Here is a 22929-nt window from a genome sequence, read left to right as displayed (position 1 = left end):
AGGCCACAACAAAGGGAGGCCCGCATACCACAAAAAAAAAAAAAAATCAAAAAAAAAAGGTGGTGGAGAAAGTGATTAACTCTGGCATAGGGGGGACCAGGAACATTTCATAGAGAAGGTACCTGAACTAGACCTCTAAGGGTGAATTACCCCAGGGCCTGGCACATGCCAGTGGTTCTCCACTTTGCACATCAGAATTACCAGAAAGCTTGTAGAGAATACTGATGCCTGCATTCACCCCCAGAGCTGATTTACTTGGCCTGGGATGGGCCTCTAAGCCTCAGTATTTTCAAAATTTATGAAACTATCACAGGTGATTCTGATATGCAGTTATGATTGAGAGTGATTGTACTATGCCGTAGTCTCAAAAATGATTTTTCACTTAAATTTCATAGTAGAAATTCCTTGTTATTTCTGTTTTGACTTCTGAAAAAATGATTACATTTTTTTAAAACTTTGTTTCTAGCTCAGACTTTTAGAAAAGTTTTATTTACAATAAAAATACTCCCCTGTGCTCTAAACCCCTTGAGAGTAGGTTGCCAACATAGTTAGTGTGTCCTACAAACAAAAACATTTTCCTGTATAACCACGGTATGACAATGAAAATCCAGGAAATGAATGTGGATACATTATATTATGTAATCCTTAGACCCCGTTCAAGTTTTGCCACTTGTCCCGGTGATGTCCTTTAGAGCAAAATGATCCAGTTCAGAATCATGTGTTGTGTCTAGTAGTCATGTATCTTTTTTCTCCTTGTTCATTCTGGAACAGTTCTTCATTCTTCCCTTAACTTTTATGACCTTGACGTTTTTAAGGATTATACCTGTTAATGTTTAAAATGCCCCTTCCTTTAGTTTTTCTGATGTTTTCTCTTGATAAGATTTAGGTTATGGATCTGTGGCAGGAATATCATAGGAGTTCTTCTCATTGCATTTTCTTACACGACATACAATTTCACTGTATCCCATTACTAGTGATGGTCACTTTGATCACTTGATTAAGGGTTCGTCCTCTAGGCTTCTCTACTTTAAAGGACTCCTTTCCCTTTTGTAATTAATAAATATTTTGTGGAATATTTTAAGGCTATGTAAATATCTTGTTCCTCATCACACTTTAAATTTATTTATTTTGTTTATTTTAATATGGACTCATTGATTCATATTCAGTGGAACATAACCTGTTACTTCATTGTTTAATATTCAGATTGTCTCAGATTTGGCCAATGGGAACTCCTTCAATTTGGCTTCTCTGTCCCTGTCATTCTTTGAACACTTTCTTTTGACACAAGATGCTCCAGGTTCAACTTGTTCTTTACCTGCTGCTCAAGCCTGGAATTAGTTGTTTTCTAAAAAAATCCTGGTTCCTGGGCTTCCCTGGTGGCGCAGTGGTTGCGAGTCCGCCTGCCGATGTAGGGGACAGGGGTTCGTGCCCCAGTCCGGGAAGATCCCACATGCCGCGGAGCGGCTGGGCCCGTGAGCCATGGCCACTGAGCCTGTATGTCCAGAGCCTGTCCTCCGCAACGGGAGAGGCCACGACAGTGAGAGGCCCACGTACCGAAAAAAAAAAAAAAAAGTCCTCGTTCCTTTTAGTGGAGAATGGTATTTAGAAACCAAGATCTTGGTGCTAGATGAGCTCATTGATATTGGAGTGTCACTGCTCTGGTCTCTTAGAGGGCAGAATTAGGGAGTATGTGTGTGTGCTTTTGTGTGTGTATATATGTGTATACATATGTATATATATATATATACACAACTATATTTATTTCTCATCTATCTTTATATAAGTTCACAGATCTCTTCAATCCACAGTCAATACCACAGGATTCATTTTAGCCTCCCCTTTTTACACTTGTAACTCCCTTATCTGATATTGAGAAACCTGGCTCCTGTTTTTCTTAATATATTTATTTATTTGATCAATCCTTCTGTATGTGACCAGTCTCCCAGCAGGCCTCTCTCCCCCCGCTGGTGTAGGCACCCTATTTTGGCATAGAAACCCTTCTTCTTTGTATACATTCTCCTTACTCCACTCAAGTTCTGACAATCCCATGTTGCACCACTGCTGCTGCTGGACCACCTTCCCATGCAAATACCCTCCTTATCCACTAGGGCTCCAGCACCGAGAATCAAACTGCCCTATCATATGGATAGTCTCTTTACTCCGAGTGATCTCTAACATCTTGTGCCAGGTTGTGAGCCCCCGCCTCCCCCAGTAAACACCCTCCCTACTCCTCTCAGGAGCTAGCACGCTGAGACGGGCCCCCTCAGCTTTTCCTCACACCCTCATGTAGGGATTCCTACCTTATTTGCCCTATTCCTCCCCTCCCCCTGCCCTCAAAGAGTGGCCTTGGACAGGATTATTGAGGGACTGTGGGAAGGAGAGACTTTATTCCATATCTGAGTCACTTACCTTTTCCATGACTCTTTTTAAAGGTGAAAGTAGTTAAATTCTAAACAATTACACAGTTTCAAAATTACAAGAGACCAAATCCACACAGGTTTATCACAGGATATTGAATATATCAATAGTTCCCTGTGCTATACAGTATGACCCTGTTGTTTATCCATACTATGTACAATAGTTTGCATCTGAATTTCCTATTAACTTTCATTCACTAATTCTAATCTCTCTTCTGGACTACATTACGTAAGACTAAACTGTTTTTCAGAATAAGTCATTCTGTTATTTAAAGCTTTTTTCCATGTACTAAATTTTTACCTTTTGAGACTTTGAAAACCAATCTTTTTGTGACATGATTTTCAGATCTCATTATTGCATTGCTCTTACACTGTGATTTCTAAAACTAAAGACAACAGTCTAGATTTGGTCTGACCAACACAGAGTACAATGAAAGGCTCACCTCCTTTATTCTATATGCTGTTCTTTTATAATTTCAGCCTTAACTTTTTGGGGCACACATATCACTCTGTTTACTTAATGAGTTTGCAGATGTCTCAGCTCCCTGGGACTTTACTCATGAGATACTTTTATATCTTTGATTTCTTACAGCTTGTGCTGTTGATATTTTTTTTCATCTAAGTTTGAACTCAAGTTTTTCTCTATAAAACTTCATAATGTTACTGAGACTATGCTCTAGCATATCAAGATATTATAAAAATCGAATTTTGTCATTCATCATTGTAGATATCATACCAGCTTTTTGTAATATATTCCAGTCTGAGAAACTTTGTTTTAGTTGGAATTATTTGTTAAAAATATTGGAAAAGTTTAAGAGATGAGATTTCTCACATACGTTATTAGAGGCATCCTTCCAGGTTAATAAATTACCAGTTTTTTTCACTATGGCCTTTTTGTCAGCTACTGTTTTACCTCTTTGTCTAATTCAGGGGTCAGCAAACTTTACCTGTAAAGGACCAGATGGGTGGCTGAATATTTTAGGCTTTGTAGGCTATACATCTTTCTTAGAACTACTCTTCTTTGCCTTTGTAGCAGAAAGGAAGCCATAAACCAATGAGTGTGGGCTGTGTTCTAGTAAAACTTTATTTACATAAAGGGCAGTAGGCTCACTGTGGCCTATGGGCTGTAGTTTGCCCATCCTTTTCTTTTCTTTTTTTTTTTTTTTGCGGTATGCGGGCCTCTCACTGCTGTGGCCCCTCCCTCTGCGGAGCACAGGCTCCGGACGCGCAGGCTCAGCGGCCATGGCTCACGGGCCCAGCCGCTCCGCGGCACGTGGGATCTTCCCGGACTGGTGCACGAACCTGTGTCCCCTGCATTGACAGGCGGACTCCCAACCACTGCGCCACCAGGGAAGCCCCTTTCTTTTTTTTTTTTTTAAACATTTATTTATTTATTTGGCTGAGCCAGGTCTTACTTGCAGTGCACGGGATCTTTGTTGCCGCATGGGGGCTCTTAGTTGCGGCATGCTGGATCTAGTTCCCTGACCAGGGATCGAACCCGGGCCCCCTGCATTGGGAGTGCAGAGTCTTAACCACTGGATCACCAGGGAAGTCCCCTGCCCATCCTTTTCTACTGTGATTCCAAGTTTGTCATGAGAGACTGTCCTAGGTTTAGCTAAGATACAGATTACTTTATTTGTGGGACTAGTCATGTGAATGGATTAATGAGATTAGTGTGACATGGTGTGGTCTTAGTAAATCTAAACTGATTTCCTGTGATCACTATTTCAAGAGCTCACAAACCATCTGTTTAATAAACTATTCAAATAAATGCTTTCTAGGGATCTGTGTAATTTCCTAGATAAGGTCGTATAATTTGATAGAGAACTTGAGAACCAACCTTTTTTCTACACTTAAAAATAAAAGCAGCATTTGACTCTATGATGTATTCTGGCACATCAGAGATTGCTGAGAATAGTTAGATGGTCATAGGACGGAATTTTAGAGCTCATCCCCTAATATACTTGTCACTATTAAGGAAAATAATATTCAGACTGGAAAAATAGAACATACATGCTTAAGAGGAAAATTGATGTTTAAGAAAGGCAAGAGAGAGTAAGAGAGCACAGAGCTGCTCTGAAGAAGTTTATTTCTCTGAGCCCAGATGTTATAGAAGTTGAGTTCTTCTGTATTTTTTCTTTTGTTGTAATATTACTCCATCTGTTCCAAGAACCAGTTCTCCTTTATTATTCTTATTGTGAACATGACCAAAAAAATGCTTTTATTGTCCTAACATTTATTCTGAACTTTAACTCACTTGGGCTTTAGCCTTTCATTACAGGTCTAACAGTTTACAAACATAAAATGCATATATGCTCTTTTTTAAAAAAATATAAATTTATTTATTTATTTATTTATGGCTGCGTTGGGTCTTCATTGCTGCGCGTAGGCTTTCTCTAGTTGCAGCGAGCAGGGGCTACTCTTTGTTGTGGTGCGTGGGCTTCTCATTGCGGTGGCTTCTCTTGTTGCACAGCGTGGGCTCTAGGCACGCAGGCTTCAATAGTTGTGACACGCAGGCTCAGTAGCTGTGGCGCACTGGCTTAGTTGTTCCGCAGCATGTGGGGTCTTCCCGGACCAGAGCTCGAACCCGTGTCTCCTGCATTGGCAGACGGATTCTTAACCACTGCGCCACCAGGGAAGCCCTACATATATGCTCTTTAAGTAAGTATCTTTTGTGCATTTACTATGTATCAATTGCTGTGGATTTTAAGATGAAATCATGGCTCTTATCCTTAGAAATGTCAATATAAGTTAGGTGCTTATATAGAAAAGAGAGAGGATTGCTAATGGAGGACTGAAGCCAATGGAAAAGATTTTGATAGAGTTCAGGGAGAGTTGGGAAAAGGTATACAAATACAATTATATTTTAGCTAAGTGATGAAAATGGCTAGGGATTTATCAGATGAATAAATGTAAGAGTTGGAAGGAAAGAGAAGTAGGAGAAGACATTCTAGACTGGAGAATAGAAGGAACTGATGAGATTTAAGAGCTGTTTCTGAGTTGGAGTTAACAGGATTTGGGGACTGATTTGGTGTGGAAGTTGGAGAAGTGTTAAGTCTAGGGTAGTGACAAGTTTTCTAGCTATGAAAGCCAAGGAGATGATGCTGTGATTAGTGATTCTGAAGTAGTGTACATGTATAGGTTTGTCAGACAGAGATATCTAGCAAGCTTCTGGTAACACTTGCCTAGGGTCCAGAGAGATGCTGAGATAAATGTTGAGGGAGTTATTATCTAGTAACTGAAAATCATTTAAGAAGATGAGCTCACTCAGGAGGAAGTATAGTAGATGTTTCAGACTGGTGGCCTGCTAGTTAATAGGGACTCCAGGTTTATTTCTTAAAATTTTGAATTATTTGCAGTCTGTTTATATTTATAAATATGAAAATTCTTCATAAAAATCTAGATTCCAGACTCTTCTTGAAAAAAGAAAATCAAAAGGCCTGACAGAATAGCTGGCATTGAACAGTGCCTTTCTTCTTTAGGTGCATGCGCCTTCTAGTTTGCCGCACTCCCCATCACCTCTTCTTATGTATTAACATGATATTATCTACCTGACTCCTATAGCATTTACATTCAGGATTTTGGGTGTTGTGTGACCAAAACAGTTCCAAAAATGGAACCCTGCAGTGGATGTTGGAGAAGGTGAGTAGTAGAGAAGGAGGCCTCACTGACAGAATGGTTTATGAGAAGCCAAGGGAAGAGAAAGTTTTAAGAAGTTCTGGTCAGCTGTGTTAATAACTAGAGAAAACAAAAAGATATTCAAAGGTCATTAGTGAGAGCAGTTTCAATAGAGTAGTGAGCTTGAGAAGTAAGAAATTAGAGCAAGTACAGACTACTTTAAAAATATCTCTGGTGGGGAAGAGAAGACTGTTCTGTGTCATACCTTCTGTTCTTTTGCGTGTCTGCTTAAAATCAGATTTCATTAGCTAATTCTCTGTGCAGCCCCAGTGGCTTCTTCAAAGGTCTAATGTGGCTGGGAATCAGAGGTGATGATGGCAGGAGGGTAAGTTTCATGGAAGGGGGGCAATGAGGAGAAGATGGATTTTAAAGTATCACAGGAGATGAGGCTAGGGAAGTGAGCTAGGATTAGATTGTGAATGGCCTTTATCTTCGTGAAATTAGAATTGTGTGCTGAAAGCAATGAAATCCAGTATCATTTTTAGGTAGGGTGTGACACAAATTTGGTTTTAGGAACACAATTTTGAAAATGGGGTTGGGAAGAAACCAGTGGCAGGGAGATCATATTGCAAGACCTTTTAATAGATGTGATTGCTTAATAGTCTGATTTGAAGCATGGAGGGGAATGGAGAGAATTGACCAGATTTAAGAAATATTCTTGAGTTAGATTTAAAAGAAGATCAGGAGGGCAGGGTTCATGTTTATTTTGCTTATTGCTGTGCCTTACCAACATCTGGCACAATTTCTGGTGATCAATAGATGTTTTTGAGAATGAATGAATGAATATCTCATATTGTATTGTTAGAATTTCCTCTCATCCCCTTGAAATTGTTTTACTTTCTGGAGCTTCCTTTTTGGGATTGTGCCTTTTTTTTCCCCTAAACTCTAAGAAAGTAGTTTTCAGTCAGTCTGGAGTATATAATTAAGTAGGTCCAATTTTTCTTTTCTTTTTAAACTATTTTTAATTCTAAAAAGTATGGTCACCTTTTTCCTATTGCTTTTGATATACAGCTAGTTCTTGCCTGTTGGTTGACTTAAATCCATAGTAGCAATCTTTACTATTTTCTGAAAGGGGAAATTGTCACTATAGCAATTTAAGCATCTGTGGGGTGCTTGATTTTTTTTTTTAAGATTTATTTATTTTTATTTATTTTTGGCTGCGTTGGGTCTTAGTTGTGGCACACGGGATTTTCATTGAGGCATGTGGAATCTTTCGTTGTGGTGTTCAGGTTTTCTCTCTCTAGTTGTGACGCGCAGGCTCTGTAGTTATGGTGTGTGGGTTCCAGAGCACGTGGGCTCTGTAGTTTTGCAGCACGTGGGCTCTAGTTGAGGCGGGCAAGCTCAGCAGTTGTGGCACGCGGGCTTAGTTGCCCTGCAGCGTGTGGGGTTTTAGTTCCCTGACCAGGGATGGAACCTGCGTCTCCTACATTGTAAGGCGAATTCTTTACCACTGGACCACCAGGGAAGGACCAGGGGAAGTCCCAGGGGATGCTTGATTTTAACAAATGAACTTAAAAGCAGTTGTTGATGTAGTAAATATGCATCAGAAAAGCATCACGCTGTTAATATATTTTGCGTATCATTTCACTTTTCTCCTTTAAACTCTATTCAAGTGCATATAAGCATCCTTACAGTAGGACAAAGAGCTACCATTTTGAGTGCCTACTGTTTGCCAGAGGTAATAGTATGCGTTTTATGTCCATTACTTCATTGAATTCTTTCATCAGTTACATTTTACATATAAGGGATCTGACCTTCAAAAGAATAAATAACTTGTCTGTAATCACAGGTAAGTGGTAGAACTGGAATTTTGGTTCAGATTGTTCTCCAAATGTGTGCTCTTTTTGCTATTATATATTTTATGTTTATGTGTGCGTATGTACCTGTATTTATATACACACAGACATACATGTATATGTGTACATATATGTATATATATATTTCACCGTTAGATTTATCTTATTTTCATAAATATTTATTTCTCCATATCCAGTTTTATTTGAACGTTATCTCACTTCAACTTTTCATATTTCTCTTATTTTGGATTTTCTCATACAATTTTAGCCTGTAATATACACAACTCTCATTGTTTAATAATGTTTTAATTCCAGGTACTTTGAGATGGTCTTATAACAGTAAGGAAAATAAGTTTATCCATTACTGATTTATATTTCTTAGGTTTTGATGGACATGTTTGATCAGGATGACATAGGCTTGGTTTCTCTTTGTGAAGATGAACCTAGTTCTTCAGGTGAATTAAACTACTATGACCTTGTCAGAACTGAAATTGCAGAAGAAAGACAGTACCTACGGGAACTAAATATGATCATAAAAGTATTTCGAGAAGCTTTTCTTTCTGACAGAAACCTGTTTAAACCTTCTGTAAGTACCTTTTTGGCTTTGAAATTCTGTCTACCCCAAAAAGTCATATGGTAGCTTAAAATCATAAATAGTAACTTCATATACTTTATGAATATGTAAAAAAATATTGTTTTATGTAGTATCGTGGGGTTGTTTAGCTTTGTCTGTTTTTCATTTTTTTCAGATTTTTTGTTGAAGTATAGTTGATATACAATATTCTATGAATTACAGGTGTACAACATAGTGATTCACAAGTTTTAAAGGTTATACTCCATTTATAGTTATTATAAAATATTGGCTATATTCCCCAGGTTGTACAATATGGTAAGTCCCCTACATACATACCTTCAAGGTGCAAACTTTCAAAGCTTTTTTAAACATGCCCCTGTATGCCAGCTGTTGTACTGTACTACTGTACTTTTCAAGGTACTGTACTGTAAGATTAAAAATGTTTTCTTTATATTTTGTGTTTGTTTTTTATGTATTATTTGTGTGAAAAGTATTGTAAACCTATTACAGTACCGTACTGTATAGCCGATTGTGTTAGTTGAGTACCTAGGCTGACTTTGTTGGACTTATGAACAAATTGGACTTACGAACCTGCTCTCGGAATGGAACTCGTTCGTATGTAGGGGACTTGCTGTACATCCTTGTAGCCTGTCTTACACCCAATAGTTTTTACCTCCCACTCCCTCACCCCTATATTGCCACCCACACCCTCTGGTAACCACTAACGACTAGTTTGTTCTCTTTATCTATGAGTCTGCTTCTTTTTTGTTATATTCACTAGTTTGTTGTATTTTTTATTTTAATTTTAATTTTTTATTTTTATTTATTTATTTTTTTGCGGTACACGGGGCTCTCACTCCTGTGGTCTCTCCCATTGCGGAGCACAGGCTCCGGACGTGCAGGCTCAGCGGCCATGGCTCATGGGCCCAGCCGCTCCACGGCACGTGGGATCCTCCTGGACCGGGGCACGAACCCACGTCCCCCGCATGGGCAGGCGGACTCTCAACCACTGCGCCACCAGGGAAGCCCTGTTGTAGTTTTTAGATTCCACATATACTTGATATTTGTCTTTCTCTGTCTGACTTAATTCATTTAGCCCTCCAAGTCCATCCATGTTGCTGCAAATGGCAATATTTCATTCTTTTTCTTATGGCTGAGTAGTATTCCATTGTGTATATATACCACATCTTCTTTATACATTCGTCTGTTGAGGGACACTTAGGTGGCTTCCATATCTTGGCAGTTGTAAATAATGCTGCTATGAACATTGGGGATATTGTGGGTTTTTTAATATGTGAATTGTTATACTAATATAATAAGTGCAGTGACAATGAAAATTAGACACAGAATTAGGGGGAATACACTGGAATAAAATCTTTTTTGGGCTTCCTTGGTGGCTCAGTGGTTAAGAATCCACCTGCCAGTGCAAGGGACACGGGTTTGAGCCCTGGTCCAGGAAGATCTCACATGCCGCAGAGCAACTAAGCCCGTGCGCCAAAACTACTGAGCCTGCGCTCTAGAGCCCGCGAGCCACAACTAGTGAGCCTGCGTGCCACAACTACTGAGCCCATGCGCCCTAAAGCCCATGCTCCCAACAAGAAAAGCCACCGCAACAAGAGGCCTGTGCGCCACAACGAAGAATAGCCCCTGCTCGCCACAACTAGAGAAAACCCGCGCGCAGCAACAAAGACCCAACGCAGCCAAAAAAAAAAAAATTAAAAAAATAAAAAATCTTTTTCTACTGTGCAATATTTGAGATTTATAGTCATTCATTTGAAGATGGTGAAAGAAATGTATGGTCTAGAAAAGAAAGACTTATGATTTTTCCTGTCTTTTGCTAAGTACTTTAGGGTGTAGTTTAAAGTTTTACTAGTGGAACTTTTGAAGAATAAAAGTTTATACAGAATGTCAAATAAGCAAAGGCAGAGCTCCGCTGTTGGAAGACAGCGTAGGAATGGGGTGAGTAGGATGGGGATTCAGGGAGACTTGTCCATGTTATTCCTACCTTTCTAGGTTCTGAAGTCCACTCTAAGGAATCTAGCTAGACAAATACTGTTTTGTGCGTTTTTTTTTTTAAATTTAGATTTATTTTTCTTTCCTTCATTTCTCACGTGATCTGTTTTTTCTTAGATGTCTGAGTGTCTTTCACTTTATTTTTTTTAATGATTTTTAAAATTTTTATTTATTTATTTATATTTTCTATTTTTGGCTGCGTTGGGTCTTCGTTGCCGTGTGCAGGCTTTCTCTAGTTGTAGCAAGCGGGGGCTACTCTTTGTTGTGGTGCACAGGCTTCTCATTGCGGTGGCTTCTCTTGTTGTGGAGCACAGGCTCTAGGCACACGGGCTTCAGTAGTTGTGGCACGCAGGCTCACTAGTTGTGGCTCGCGCTCTAGAGTGCAGGCTCAGTAGTTGTGGCGCATGGCCTTAGTTGCTCCGCAGCATGTGGGATCTTCCCGGACCAGGGCTTAAACCGTGTCCCCTGCATTGGCAGGCGGATTCTTAACCACTGTGCCACCAGGGAAGTCCCTGAGTGTCTTTCACTTTAAATATTTGGCTTTTCTCTTACTTCCTGACTTCCTCCCCCAAGTAACTATTACATGAGTGAATAGGAGTGATGCTCAGACACAGCTGGCTGAATGCTTAGGATTAGGAACTGATTTAGCTTTTTTTTCTTTTTTAAATATTTATTTATTTATTTGGCTGCACCGGGTCTTTGTTGTGGCATGTGGGATCTTTTAGTTGCAGCATGTGGGATCTTTAGTTGTGGCATGTGAACTCTTAGTTGCAGCACATGGGATCTAGTTCCCTGACCAGGGATTGAACCCAGCCCCCTGCATTGGGAGCATGGAGTCTTAGCCACTGGACTGCCAGGGAAGTCCCTGATTTAGCTTTTTCATTCTTAAGGTGTTTTTAATTGGCTTTTATCCTTTTTTAAAAAATGCATATTTAGTTTAACATTTGATAATAACTCCTACTGGACACACTGCCTTAAGTAGTCAACATTTTATGTTTTTTAAAGTACTCTCCTATTTTGTGTAACCCATAACAATTCTCTGAGAAAGGTAGGACAGGTATTATCATTTCTACCTTACTGGTAAGGAAATTGACATAAAATAGTTATGATAAGTTATGGAGGTTGAACTTGAATTTTGGTTCTTTTATACCACAGTATAATTGGTTTTTGTCTATAGTGGTGTGAAGAATTAAAAGCTTAACAAATGCTGTTAGCTAATAACAATTGCTGGTAGCTAATATTATCCTCTTTGCCTTTTCTGTGTCCCATCAGTTTTCATTCCTCAGGAATTAATTTTTATGGGTCTCTTTTCACTGAATTTGTGCTGATTTGATAGAAAATTTTTATTATAATACTGAAGGGTCAAGAGAAAGAGAGAATCCCTTTTCTCTATCTCTATATCTACTATATTTTTTCACCATAGATGAGACTGTAAACTTTTGAAATAAAGGCCATCTAAGGTCAGAGCATTGAACTCAGTAATATTTGATAAAAGAATGAATGACTCTTGATCTTAATTTACTCCTTTGGGCCCTACTCCTATGTTTTCAGAAAGCTCACATTTGTGGAAGGCCTAATATATGCCAGGAGCATTTTATAGAAATCATCTCATTTAATCCCCTTAAGAACTTTATGGGTAGGTATTAATATACCAGCTGTGTGACCCTGGTCAAATTACTTAACTGCTCTGTGCCTGTTTCCTCATTCGTAAAATGAGGATGATGATAGTATCTATCTAATAAGGCTGTTATGAAATTACATGTCAAGTAATCAATACTTACAGTAGTGCCTGGAACATAATAACAAGAAATGTAAGCTGTTATAATTGTCATTATTGTCCTAATCCAGGGTCACTCATCTAGCAAGTAGTGGGGCCAGGATCCAAGCTCAGGTCTGTCAGGTTCCTTAATCTGTGATGCTTCCATTACAAGATGCAGAGTGAATAATAGTTGGCCATAACCTGGATAATCAGTCATATGGTCTTTTTGTTTCCAGAGGACTTAGCATGTTTTAACCCAGATAAAAGTCACACCTGAGAGCTTGAATGAAATCTTTAATTCCTCCTCAAATTCAAGAGACAGGCCACATATTGTGAAACCAGTTTGTGTCTGGATTAGGAGTCAGATCTTCATTTTGATCCCAGCTTTTGTCATTAACCAGCTCTGTGAGACCTTGATCAAGACTTTTAGCACTTAGCCAATTTTAAAATACTCAAATGCCAGAATTCTTTATGTAAAGAGTTGCTTAGAATCATCCACCATATGAGATTTACAGTAAATTACTGGAAAATATAGATTCTGTATATTTCTGTTCAATAATTCTAAATCTAATCCAAGAGGTTTTTAAATTTCTCTTCTTTATTCATGATTGACTTTTGCTATAATTTGGAATATATTCAATATTTTATGTCTTGGTATGTGGTTGGGTGAAAATAATATCCTTAACACTTACATTACTTATATTTAGTAATTCTTAAATGAAATTCTCAAACTGACATGCCTTACTTAACCTTCCTTTTTTTTTTTAGGATATTGAAAAGATTTTCAGTAACATTTTAGATATACATGAATTGACCGTGAAACTTTTAGGTTTAATTGAAGACACAGTTGAAATGACTGATGAAAGCAGCCCTCATCCCTTAGCTGGAAGCTGTTTTGAAGATTTAGCAGAGGCAAGTTTACAAAACTGTTTTCTCATTAAAGTCCTAAGTGCTGTATTAAGATATTTAGTAAGATATTATTTGTGAAAATTAGAAGACACTGCTGGCTGCTATAAAAAATACTTAACGATTTAACCAATAGCAAACTAAAATTACATTGTCTTTATGGTGACACTTTATAGTATAATTATGTTAATATTTATAGCAAAAGTTGATAGACTAGTAATGTTTAAGATTTTTTTTTTTAATGGCAAGTGCATTTAAGGTGAAAGAAAAGAAATTTTATTGACCATAGCTGTTTAGCTTTTGTGGATTTTAGTCTTAATTTCCAAAAATGAAAAAGGAAGTTTATATTTTTTTCCCAAAGTGCAAATCATATTTTTGTTCTTCAAATGATTATAGAAGTAATGTAGCTCATTGTAAAAATATTCAGAAAAATATAGATGAATATAATAAGACAAAAATAACTTCATTTTGCAATACCTAGAGATTAGTTATCTTTATAAGATTTATTTATCCTTATGAACATTTGTCTACATATTCATACAAACCTATGTATATTTACAAAAATAGGATCTCACTATTTTATAACCTGCTTTTTTTCACTCAATATCTTGAACATTTTCCATGCCAATAAATATACTTCAACACAGCTTTTAAAGTCTGAAAGTACCATATTCTATGGAGACACTATATTTTAACTATTATTATTAAGCATGTAGGTTATTTCAGTTCTTTTTGTTATTGTAAACAATACTGTAACAAACATATTTTTATAATGCCTTCATAGCCTAGTAATTATTTTAGGTTGTAGTCCTAGAAATGGAATTGTAGTACCAAAGACTAGGTACATTTTTAGAACTTTGAAACATTTTGCCAAATTTACTTCCAGATAAGTTCCAGTATATGCAGGCCCTCTTTTTACCCATATCTTCACTATCCCATTAATTTTTGTTATTATCCCATTAATTTTTGCTAGTCTAGTAGGAAAAAACAATGTTTCATTGTTCTTTGATTTTGCTTTTTTTTTTTAAACTATTGATGTTATACATCTTTTCATACTCATTGGCCATTTTTATTTCTTCTGGAAAACAGGTATTAAAAGTGCTTTCTTCAAATATCATGTAAATTTGCTAGTTTTATAATCTATTCCTAATTTTTCTGAAAATGTAAGTCACTTTAATTACATCCATCTTGTAGACAATGGAACTGATAGTATGGAAATACTCAGTTACTGATACTTAACCGAGATATTCAGGCTTGCTCTTATTAGAAAGTTTTTTAATATTGTGATATCTTAGCATATTAATTTGTAGTCTGGTTGCTTGTTGTCCTTTTAAAGATATCATGGTTCAAAAACTTGTATTCAAAAATGTATTTTCTAATTTTTATTTTATTTTTGTGGTAAACATATAACAAAATTTGCCATTTTAACCATTTTAAGTGTACAGTTTAACAGCATTAATTAAAGTCATAGTATTATACAACCATTACCACTATCTATTTCCAAAACTGTTTAATCACCCCAAACAGAAACTCTACTCATTAAGTAATAACTCCCTATTCTTCCCTCCCACATAACCCCTGGTACCCTCTAATCTATTTCTGTCTCTGTGAATTTGCTGATTCTAGATATTTGATAAAGGTAGAATCATTACAATATTCTCTTGTGTCTGCTTATTTCACTTAGCATAATGTTTTCAAGGTTCATCCATGTCATAGCATGTATCAGAACTCTATCTCTTTCTGTGACTAAATAATGTTCTGTTGTGTGTATATACCACATTTTGTTTATCCATTTATTTGTTGATGGACTCTTGGGCTTTTTCCACCTTTTTGGCTATTGTGAATAATGCTACAGTAAACATTGCCATATGAGTATCTGTTTGAGTCACTGTTTTCAGTTCTTTTGGGTATATACCTTGGAGTAGAATTGCTGGGTCATATGGTAATTCTTTGTTTAGCTTTTTGAGGAACTGCCAAACTGTTTTCCACAGGGGCTACACCATTTTGCAATTCCCACTGGCAGTGGACAAGGGTTCCAATTTCTCTGCATCCTTGCCAACACTTGTTATTTTCTGAAAAACATACTGCATTTTTAACATACAAAAATGAAACAAATCTTAGTTCTAGCTAAACATTGGGGGATGTTGATTATTATAAAATAATAGGAATTTATTTCAATATAAACATGGACAAAATATGAGCAGTTTCTGTTTTGTTAGTTTACTGTATGTTAGTTTTTGCTTTCTTTTTCTAATTTTGAAAAAGTGGAGAGTGGATAAAACAGTGGGAATATCACTTTTTGCTTCCTTTGAACATATCCTCAGTGTAAACTCCTTTCAACCTAGGTAAACCTAACTGAAATTTCAAATCCCGGCCTTATTTTACTAATAAGTACACCTTTTGTTTATCTGGGGTAAATGTGCATATGCATTTTAATAGTTTGATACTTGTGACCACAAGTCAGTGACCTAACTTAAGACCAGTAGCTTCTTGTCATCCATTGCCCAAGGTCATTACTTACATTTATTAAACATTTCCAAGTTACAGCCATAGTTATTATTTGTCCCTGAAATAAAAAAAATTCTGAAACCTAATGGAGGACTTAAATAAAAATTTGCCATTAAGTAATCTGTGCCATATTAGTAGAGAAGATGTTCTTTTAAACCTAACACATTTTCCTTTTTAAAAAAAAATAGGAACAAGCATTTGATCCTTATGAAACATTATCACAGGATATTCTTTCACCAAAATTTAATGAACATTTCAGTAAGTTGATGGCCAGACCTGCAGTGGCTCTACACTTTCAGGTAAACTTACATTGAATGTTATTTTTAATAAAGCAACTAAAGAAATATTTCACCAATCCTTCAAAATCTGTTCATTGTAAGCCTGTTCTAGGTTGTTTTCTGTTTTCTGTCTTGAGTTCTTTCAATTTGTCCTTAATGTGGAAATCTTTTATAGAATACCATCACAAAAACTGATTGACTAGAAAAATCTGGCACATTCTGGATCTGAGATGTAGAGATGAATATGGAGAGCTATTTCAGGATCTTATTCCCTACAGGAGATAAAACCAAAATCATGAAGAGTAGAGAATATCCTCACATATATTCATAGAGATTTCTCTATCAGGCCTGTCATTTAAAGGAGATAGATATATTAATGGAGAATATGCAAGTTAATTGGTTCAGTAATGCAGTTAGATAAAATGAGAGTAAGTGGAGAGAGACAAAATTATATTTTTACTCTCTCAACACTTAATGAAGGTAACATTGACATTGATGATCCTTGACTACTACTTCCTGCATTTAGATGGGCTCTTCTCCCTTAGCATATGAATATGGTCAAATCTTTATTGTCCTAAAACAAGCGAATAAATGAACAAATCTTTATCACTCCAGCTCGTCCCCTTTTTGTTTTTTTCCATTTGTAGCCAGTTGTCTTCATATTACTTTTTATCATTCTCCATCAAACTACTACCATCTGTGTTCTAATCAGGATGTAACACTAAAAACTGCCCTTGACAGTGAACTTAACCACCAAATCCTGTGGATATTTTGATTTCATATTTATGTCTATAGTATTTATTAGTACCCCTATTGTCCTTTTTGACTCCTATGATACTACTTACACCTAATTTTCATCTTCTCTGGTTTCTTCTCAGTCTCCTTAGTTGCAGGTGTTACCCAACTTCTGTTAGCAGCCCCTGCTGTTCTGTTCCTCTGTGCTGTCCTTGGGTGACTTTATCCATGCCCTTTGCTTTCACCTATATGCTGGTGACTTCCTATTTGTATTCTCAAGTCATAACTTTCTTTTGAACAGTGGATGTATGTGTGTGTATGTATATACTTTCATACAACCAGCTGCCCTTTGAACTAATTCATTTGAATATCCCACGAGGACTTCAAATATAAATGTTCAAAACTGAACTTACCTGCCTCCTTCCTTTACTGTGAATTCCCATTATTATCATCTTCTACTTCTACTCTACTCAAAAACTTGTCAACTTGGAATAAAAGTTACACTTAATTCTCAAAATTTACTTATTTGAAGGAATAATTCTTTAAGTTAAATCTTATATATTCATATAAACCATGAAATAGGCATTAGTTAAATGGGAAAATCTACTTATAAAATCTTCGCATACTCATCAAAAGCACTCACAACATGTCTTGTTTTATTCTTATTTTATTAGTAATTCTTACTATGGGATTTGAATGGGATTTGAAATTTGAATTTAAGACCCAATTATTTAAGCTGTTGTTCCAGATATTTAGTAAAATTCAGAGTTAGATATAAAACCCCTTTTCAGGCCAAACTCACTTGTACGGTATTAACTTAAAACAGATTCTTCATTTGTAAAATGAAAAAGTAATGTTTTTTCAAAAAACTTTAACAAAAGTTTTTTATTAAAAAAAAAACACAGCAAAACTTCTTTAGAAGATGTAGGCACACTTTAAGACTATGAGCTTTAGAGTCAGAACTTCTGGCTTTGAGCCAATTAATAGTTGTCTTACCCTGATCAAGTCACTTAATCTCTGAGAATCAGTTTGCTCATTTGTAAAATGATGATGATAATGTATACCTCTTACGGTTATGAAAATTAAACAGGAATACACTAAGCACATTTGGCACATATTAAACAGTCAGACATTAGCTTGTGTTGTTTGTAGAGGACTCCTTACACTATAAACACATTGCATTAATATTTTAGAATGCACTTTAGTAGCCATTTCAGTGCTAATTAACAATACAAATGATTTTTGTAGGCTAATTTTAAAGTTTCATCTTGGTTCCACTTAAAGCACTGTATATAAAATATATAAATTTATATCTAGCATAATCTGTATCACTATCTTAAATGATAAAAGAAATTAATTTCTGCATATCCTGGTAAAAGTCTATTGAACAAATTATAGTTTACTTGAGTTAACAATAGGCGAGAGGTTTACCTATGAGTATATATTTTTAAAGCAGCATCTCGAACTCTTTCTTCACTTTGTATATTGCTTCTGTCTGTATTTACCTGATGAGGAGAAATACCACTTTAAATAAGTCAGCCTTAATGACATTTAAAATCAACATGAGTAACTTTTAAATGCCTTACAAATTTTAGAAAATCATTTATTCTGCAGACTATTCGTTTTCAAAACTGGGATATACCTAACCCTAGCTATACACTAAGATTTTCCAGGCAATATAAGGGTACAGATATCTTTAAGGGAATTAGTTTCTAGTCTAACCTTGTTTGTGTTGTTGCATTCTCTTCCAATTTTTCTTACACATTACTTCTTGTCATATTGAATTTTCCATTATGCATTGATCCAAGGTATAAAAACCTCCAGGGTACCAGCCAGGGAAAAGAAAAAAAAAGAAGGATTGCTCCTGAAGGAGAGTTTATTGAGTGCAAAGCAAAAAGGGTTCCAAAAGCAGGGGATGGGGTGATTGTGTTAAAAACTCTCGGTAGCTGAAATGTCATATCTACCTTTGTCTTGTCATGTCTATCTAAAAATTAAGAAATGAGAAGGTTGTAACAAGGGTGAATATTACCTTTTTTAAAAAGTACTTCATCATTCATTGGACATTGTGATAAAGGAGAGGTGAGGCTTGTAAAGTTCTCATACCTGCATGTTTTATGTTAGAAACAGAGGTTCTTCCAGATGCTTGCTGTATGTAAGACTGTGACATTAACATGTGTATTTCAAGTTAAGAATGAAGTCAGACTTATTGCAGAAATTTAGTCTGATCTGGCTATTTATTTTGACAGTGAAGATTGGCTTTATCAATTAAGTTATATAACAGACATTTTTCATAAATTAAATGAGCTAAATCTGAAATTTATTTGATCATTGTTTGGTGAAATATATTTAAATCACATCTACAATGTACCACATCCCCCAAAACACATTCTATGTAACTACTTAAAACATTTTAAATAAAATTGACATAAAAATGTGTGAGACAGTACATAGCTTTTCAGCATTCCTTTAGGGTATGTGGAAGCCAAAACTTTTGGAGAAAAGCTGAGAAGAATATTGTTAAAGTTATTTTAGCCATGAAAGATGAAATGTATATATTTAATTATCTGATAACGTGAAAGAGGAAAAAACTTGATTTGTAGCACTTCAATTTCAATATAGAACATTCTTCCTATTATAGTTTTGATAGTCTGTATCTTGTATTCTTTTTTGGGGGCGGGGTGGGGCACACCGCGCAGCTCGTGGGTTCTTAGTTCCCTGACGAGGGATTGAACCCGGGGCTCTGGCAGTTAAAGTGCCGAGTCCTAACCACTGGACCTCCAGGGAATTCCCTGTAACTTGTATTCTTAAAATCTGCTTCTGTTAGGCACTGCTGTTATATAACCTTGATATCAGAGATATACTGTTTTTTGTCTTTTTGCTTTGCAGTCCATTGCTGATGGTTTTAAAGAGGCAGTTCGTTATGTCCTTCCACGCCTTATGCTGGTGCCAGTATATCATTGTTGGCACTATTTTGAATTATTAAAGGTAAGATGAAAGCTTCCTGAGGCAAAAAAATACTTGCATTTATGAGGCTTAAAACCTTTTTTTAAATCTGATGTTATTTTCCATACTTTTTATTCATAAAAGTAAAGTATCTTAAATGTCTCCCTTCTTTCCACAGACCATAGAGAAATGCCTATATTTTTTATCTTCATATCATTTCCAAGTGGTAGATAGAGGAAAATGTATCTTTATCATTTGATAATATAAATTCTCAAAGTAATAACATTATAAAAAATTTGACTTTAAAAAAATTATATTTTGGAGACACACAGCAACAGTGGTTTAACTCTTATTTTATATAAGTAATTAATAACTTTTATGTATAGCATTGTTCTAAACTTCCATCTTGTTATAACTTGTCAAGAAAAACACTTAAAGTTGACACCTTTTCCGCATGCAGTATGCAGTGTAATAGCTAGAACCCAAGCAACAAATTAAAAAATAAAATTATGGTAAAACTTGAACTCTTTTTAAAGATCAGTACACATAAAAATATATTGAATTCCTAAAGTTCTAATATGTAGTATAAACTTTATTTTGATATATTATATACATAGAGAAAAGTATAAAAACATAAACATGTTTTATAATAAATAAATGTAATGCTTAAACACACCAGAGGTAAACCACTACCCTGACTTTAATGGTAATTACTTTTTTGCTTTTCTTTACTTTAACCACCTATGTGTATATCACTAGAAATATATGTAGCCTGTTTCTGAACTTTTTAATCAATTGGATCAAATTATATATATTATTTTGTGTCTTTTGTCTTCTTTCAAAGTTATATATGTATGATTCATTGATGTGGTCGTATGTTGTTCTAGTTTAATTTTCTTCCATTGTTTGAATAAACCATGATTTATTTATCCTTTCCTGGTTGAACAACAGTTTTTTGCTATTACTGATAACACTTGTTATGGACATTCTTTTTATATCTCTTGGTACACATGTGCATGCATTTTGTGTCTCTAGAGTATATACTCAGGGTTGGAATTGCTTGGTCATAGGGTGTGCATATTTTCAGATTTAATAGATGATGTCAAGCAGTTTTCCAACGTGGGTTTTACAGTTTATACTCCTTCCAGAATGCAGGTGATATCTCTCTTTATGCATATTTTCATATTTTAAAATTTCTGTCATATGGTATATTTATAATGGTATGTGGTGTTTTTAATTTGTATTTTCTTGATTATTAATGTGGTTGGGTATATGTTTATTGGCCTTTTCTATAACCTTTTATAGGGTTATTCAAGTCTTTTGCCATTATAAATATCTTCTGTGACTTGTCTTTGCATTTCATATTTCTATTTGTTTTTCCTGTTGTAGTGCATTAATTAAAACTGAGTATATTCCGTATTTTTTCTAAGAGTTTAGTTTCACTGATGAGATCTATGTGTGTAGGCTTCGTACAACTAATACATTAGCAGCTCCAGATGTATAGTTAGATTCCTAAAATTTTTTAGAGAATGTTCATGTCTAATTGGAAGTCCTATCATTAGTCTTAGAGTTGCCTTCTAATATTTGCCAACATTTAAAAATCCTGGCTTGACTATAATTGAAGCTTATTTTTTTCTCCTGTCTGGATGATTGGTTTTTAAAATCTCTGAGATCTGAATCTAAAATCAGACATTGACTATGATGCCCTGACTCATCCTGAGGCCACAGCTACTTTTACTACTAGTTAATTACTGGACTCCAACTACTCTTCGCCATTGTGACTGGGACTAGTAGTTGGTCAGTTAATTAAAAATAAGGCAAAGAATCATAAGAAATATGCACATTTTATTTCAATAAATACATACACACAAAACCCCTACGAATGAAGATTTATATGTATTTATATGCTAATCTGTTGACTTGGGGTAAAACTTTTTCTTTGAGTATGAAACTTGCTTAAGTACAAAAAGTATCTTCTATGATTTCTATTTTCCATTTCTTTTAGATGGTACCTAAACTTGAAGATGCTCGTAAAGCAATCTGAGTGCAGATATCTTTTAAGTATTTATAATTTTTCCAAATCTTTTACGATTATCTTCCCTATACCTTTTTCTTTCTTTCTTTCTTTCTTTCTTTTCTTACTAGTCATCCATTTAATGCACATCAGTGTATACATGTCAATCCCAATTGCCCAGTTCATCCCACCCCCACCCCACCCCCCACCACTTTCCCTCCTTGGTGTCTATACGTTTGTTCTCTCCATCTGTGTCTCAATTTCTGCCCTGCACACCAGTTCATCTGTACCATTTTTCTAGGTTCCACATATATGCGTTAATATACAATATTTGTTTTTCTCTTTCTGACTTACTTCACTCTGTATGACAGTCTCTGGATGCATCCACGTCACTACAAATGACCCAATTTCGTTCTTTTTCATGGCTGAGTAATATTCCATCGTATATATGTACCACATCTTCTTTATCCATTCATCTGTCGATGGGCATTTAGGTTGCTTCCATGACCTGGCTATTGTAAATAGTGCTGCAATGAACATTGGGGTGCATGTGTCTTTTTGAATTATGGTTTTCTCTGGGTATATGCCCAGTAGTGGGATTGCTGGGTCTGTTTAGGTCTTCTGCCCATTTTTGGATTGGGTCGTTTGTTTTTCTAACATTCAGCTGCATGAGCTGTTTATATATTTTGGAGATTAATCCTTTGTGTGATGATTCATTTGCAAATATTTTCTCCCATTCTGATGGTTGTCTTTTCATCTTGTTTATGGTTTCCTTTGCCATGCAAAAGCTTTTAAGTTTCATTGTCCATTGGTGTAAGTGAGGTGTTAAAGTCCCCCACTATTATTGTGTTACTGTCGATTTCCTCTTTTACAGCTGTTAGCAGTTGCCTTACGTATTGAGGTGCTCCAAAGTTGGGTGCATATATATTTATAATTGTTACATCTTCTTCTTGGATTGATCCTTTGTGTCAAAGAGTGTTCTTCCTATGTTTTCCTCTAAAAGTATTATAGTGCCCAGTCTTACATTTAGGTCTCTAATCCATTTTGAGTTTATTTTTGTGTATGGTGTTAGGGAATGTTCTAATTTCATTCTTTTACATGTAGCTGTCCAGTTTTCCCAACCCCACTTATTGAAGAGACTGTCTTTTCTCCATTGTATATCCTTGCCTCCTTTGTCATAGATTAGTTGACCATAGGTGCATGGGTTTATCTCTGGGCTTTCTATCTTGTTCCATTGATCTATGTTTCTGTTTTTGTGCCAGTACCATATTGTCTTGATTACTGTAGCTTTGTAGTATAGTCTGAAGT

At 35.8% G+C, this 22929-nt stretch overlaps 1 protein-coding gene across 1 annotated transcript in view; it reads left to right on the top strand.

The window, feature by feature from the left end:
• The window catches only part of SOS2 (SOS Ras/Rho guanine nucleotide exchange factor 2), a 111328-nt gene that overhangs the window by 39407 nt on the left and 48992 nt on the right, over positions 1-22929 (top strand). Inside the window, 4 exon segments of the mRNA XM_055088411.1 lie at positions 8274-8477; positions 13006-13149; positions 15840-15950; positions 19551-19649. Of these exon segments, the coding sequence (XP_054944386.1) occupies positions 8274-8477; positions 13006-13149; positions 15840-15950; positions 19551-19649 (558 nt within the window).

The sequence above is a fragment of the Physeter macrocephalus genome, chromosome 11, assembly GCF_002837175.3.
Source record: "Physeter macrocephalus isolate SW-GA chromosome 11, ASM283717v5, whole genome shotgun sequence".
Lineage (NCBI taxonomy): Eukaryota > Metazoa > Chordata > Mammalia > Artiodactyla > Physeteridae > Physeter > Physeter macrocephalus.
The sequence above is the reverse complement of the archived record's forward strand: the minus strand, read 5'-3'. Positions and strand labels throughout refer to the sequence as shown.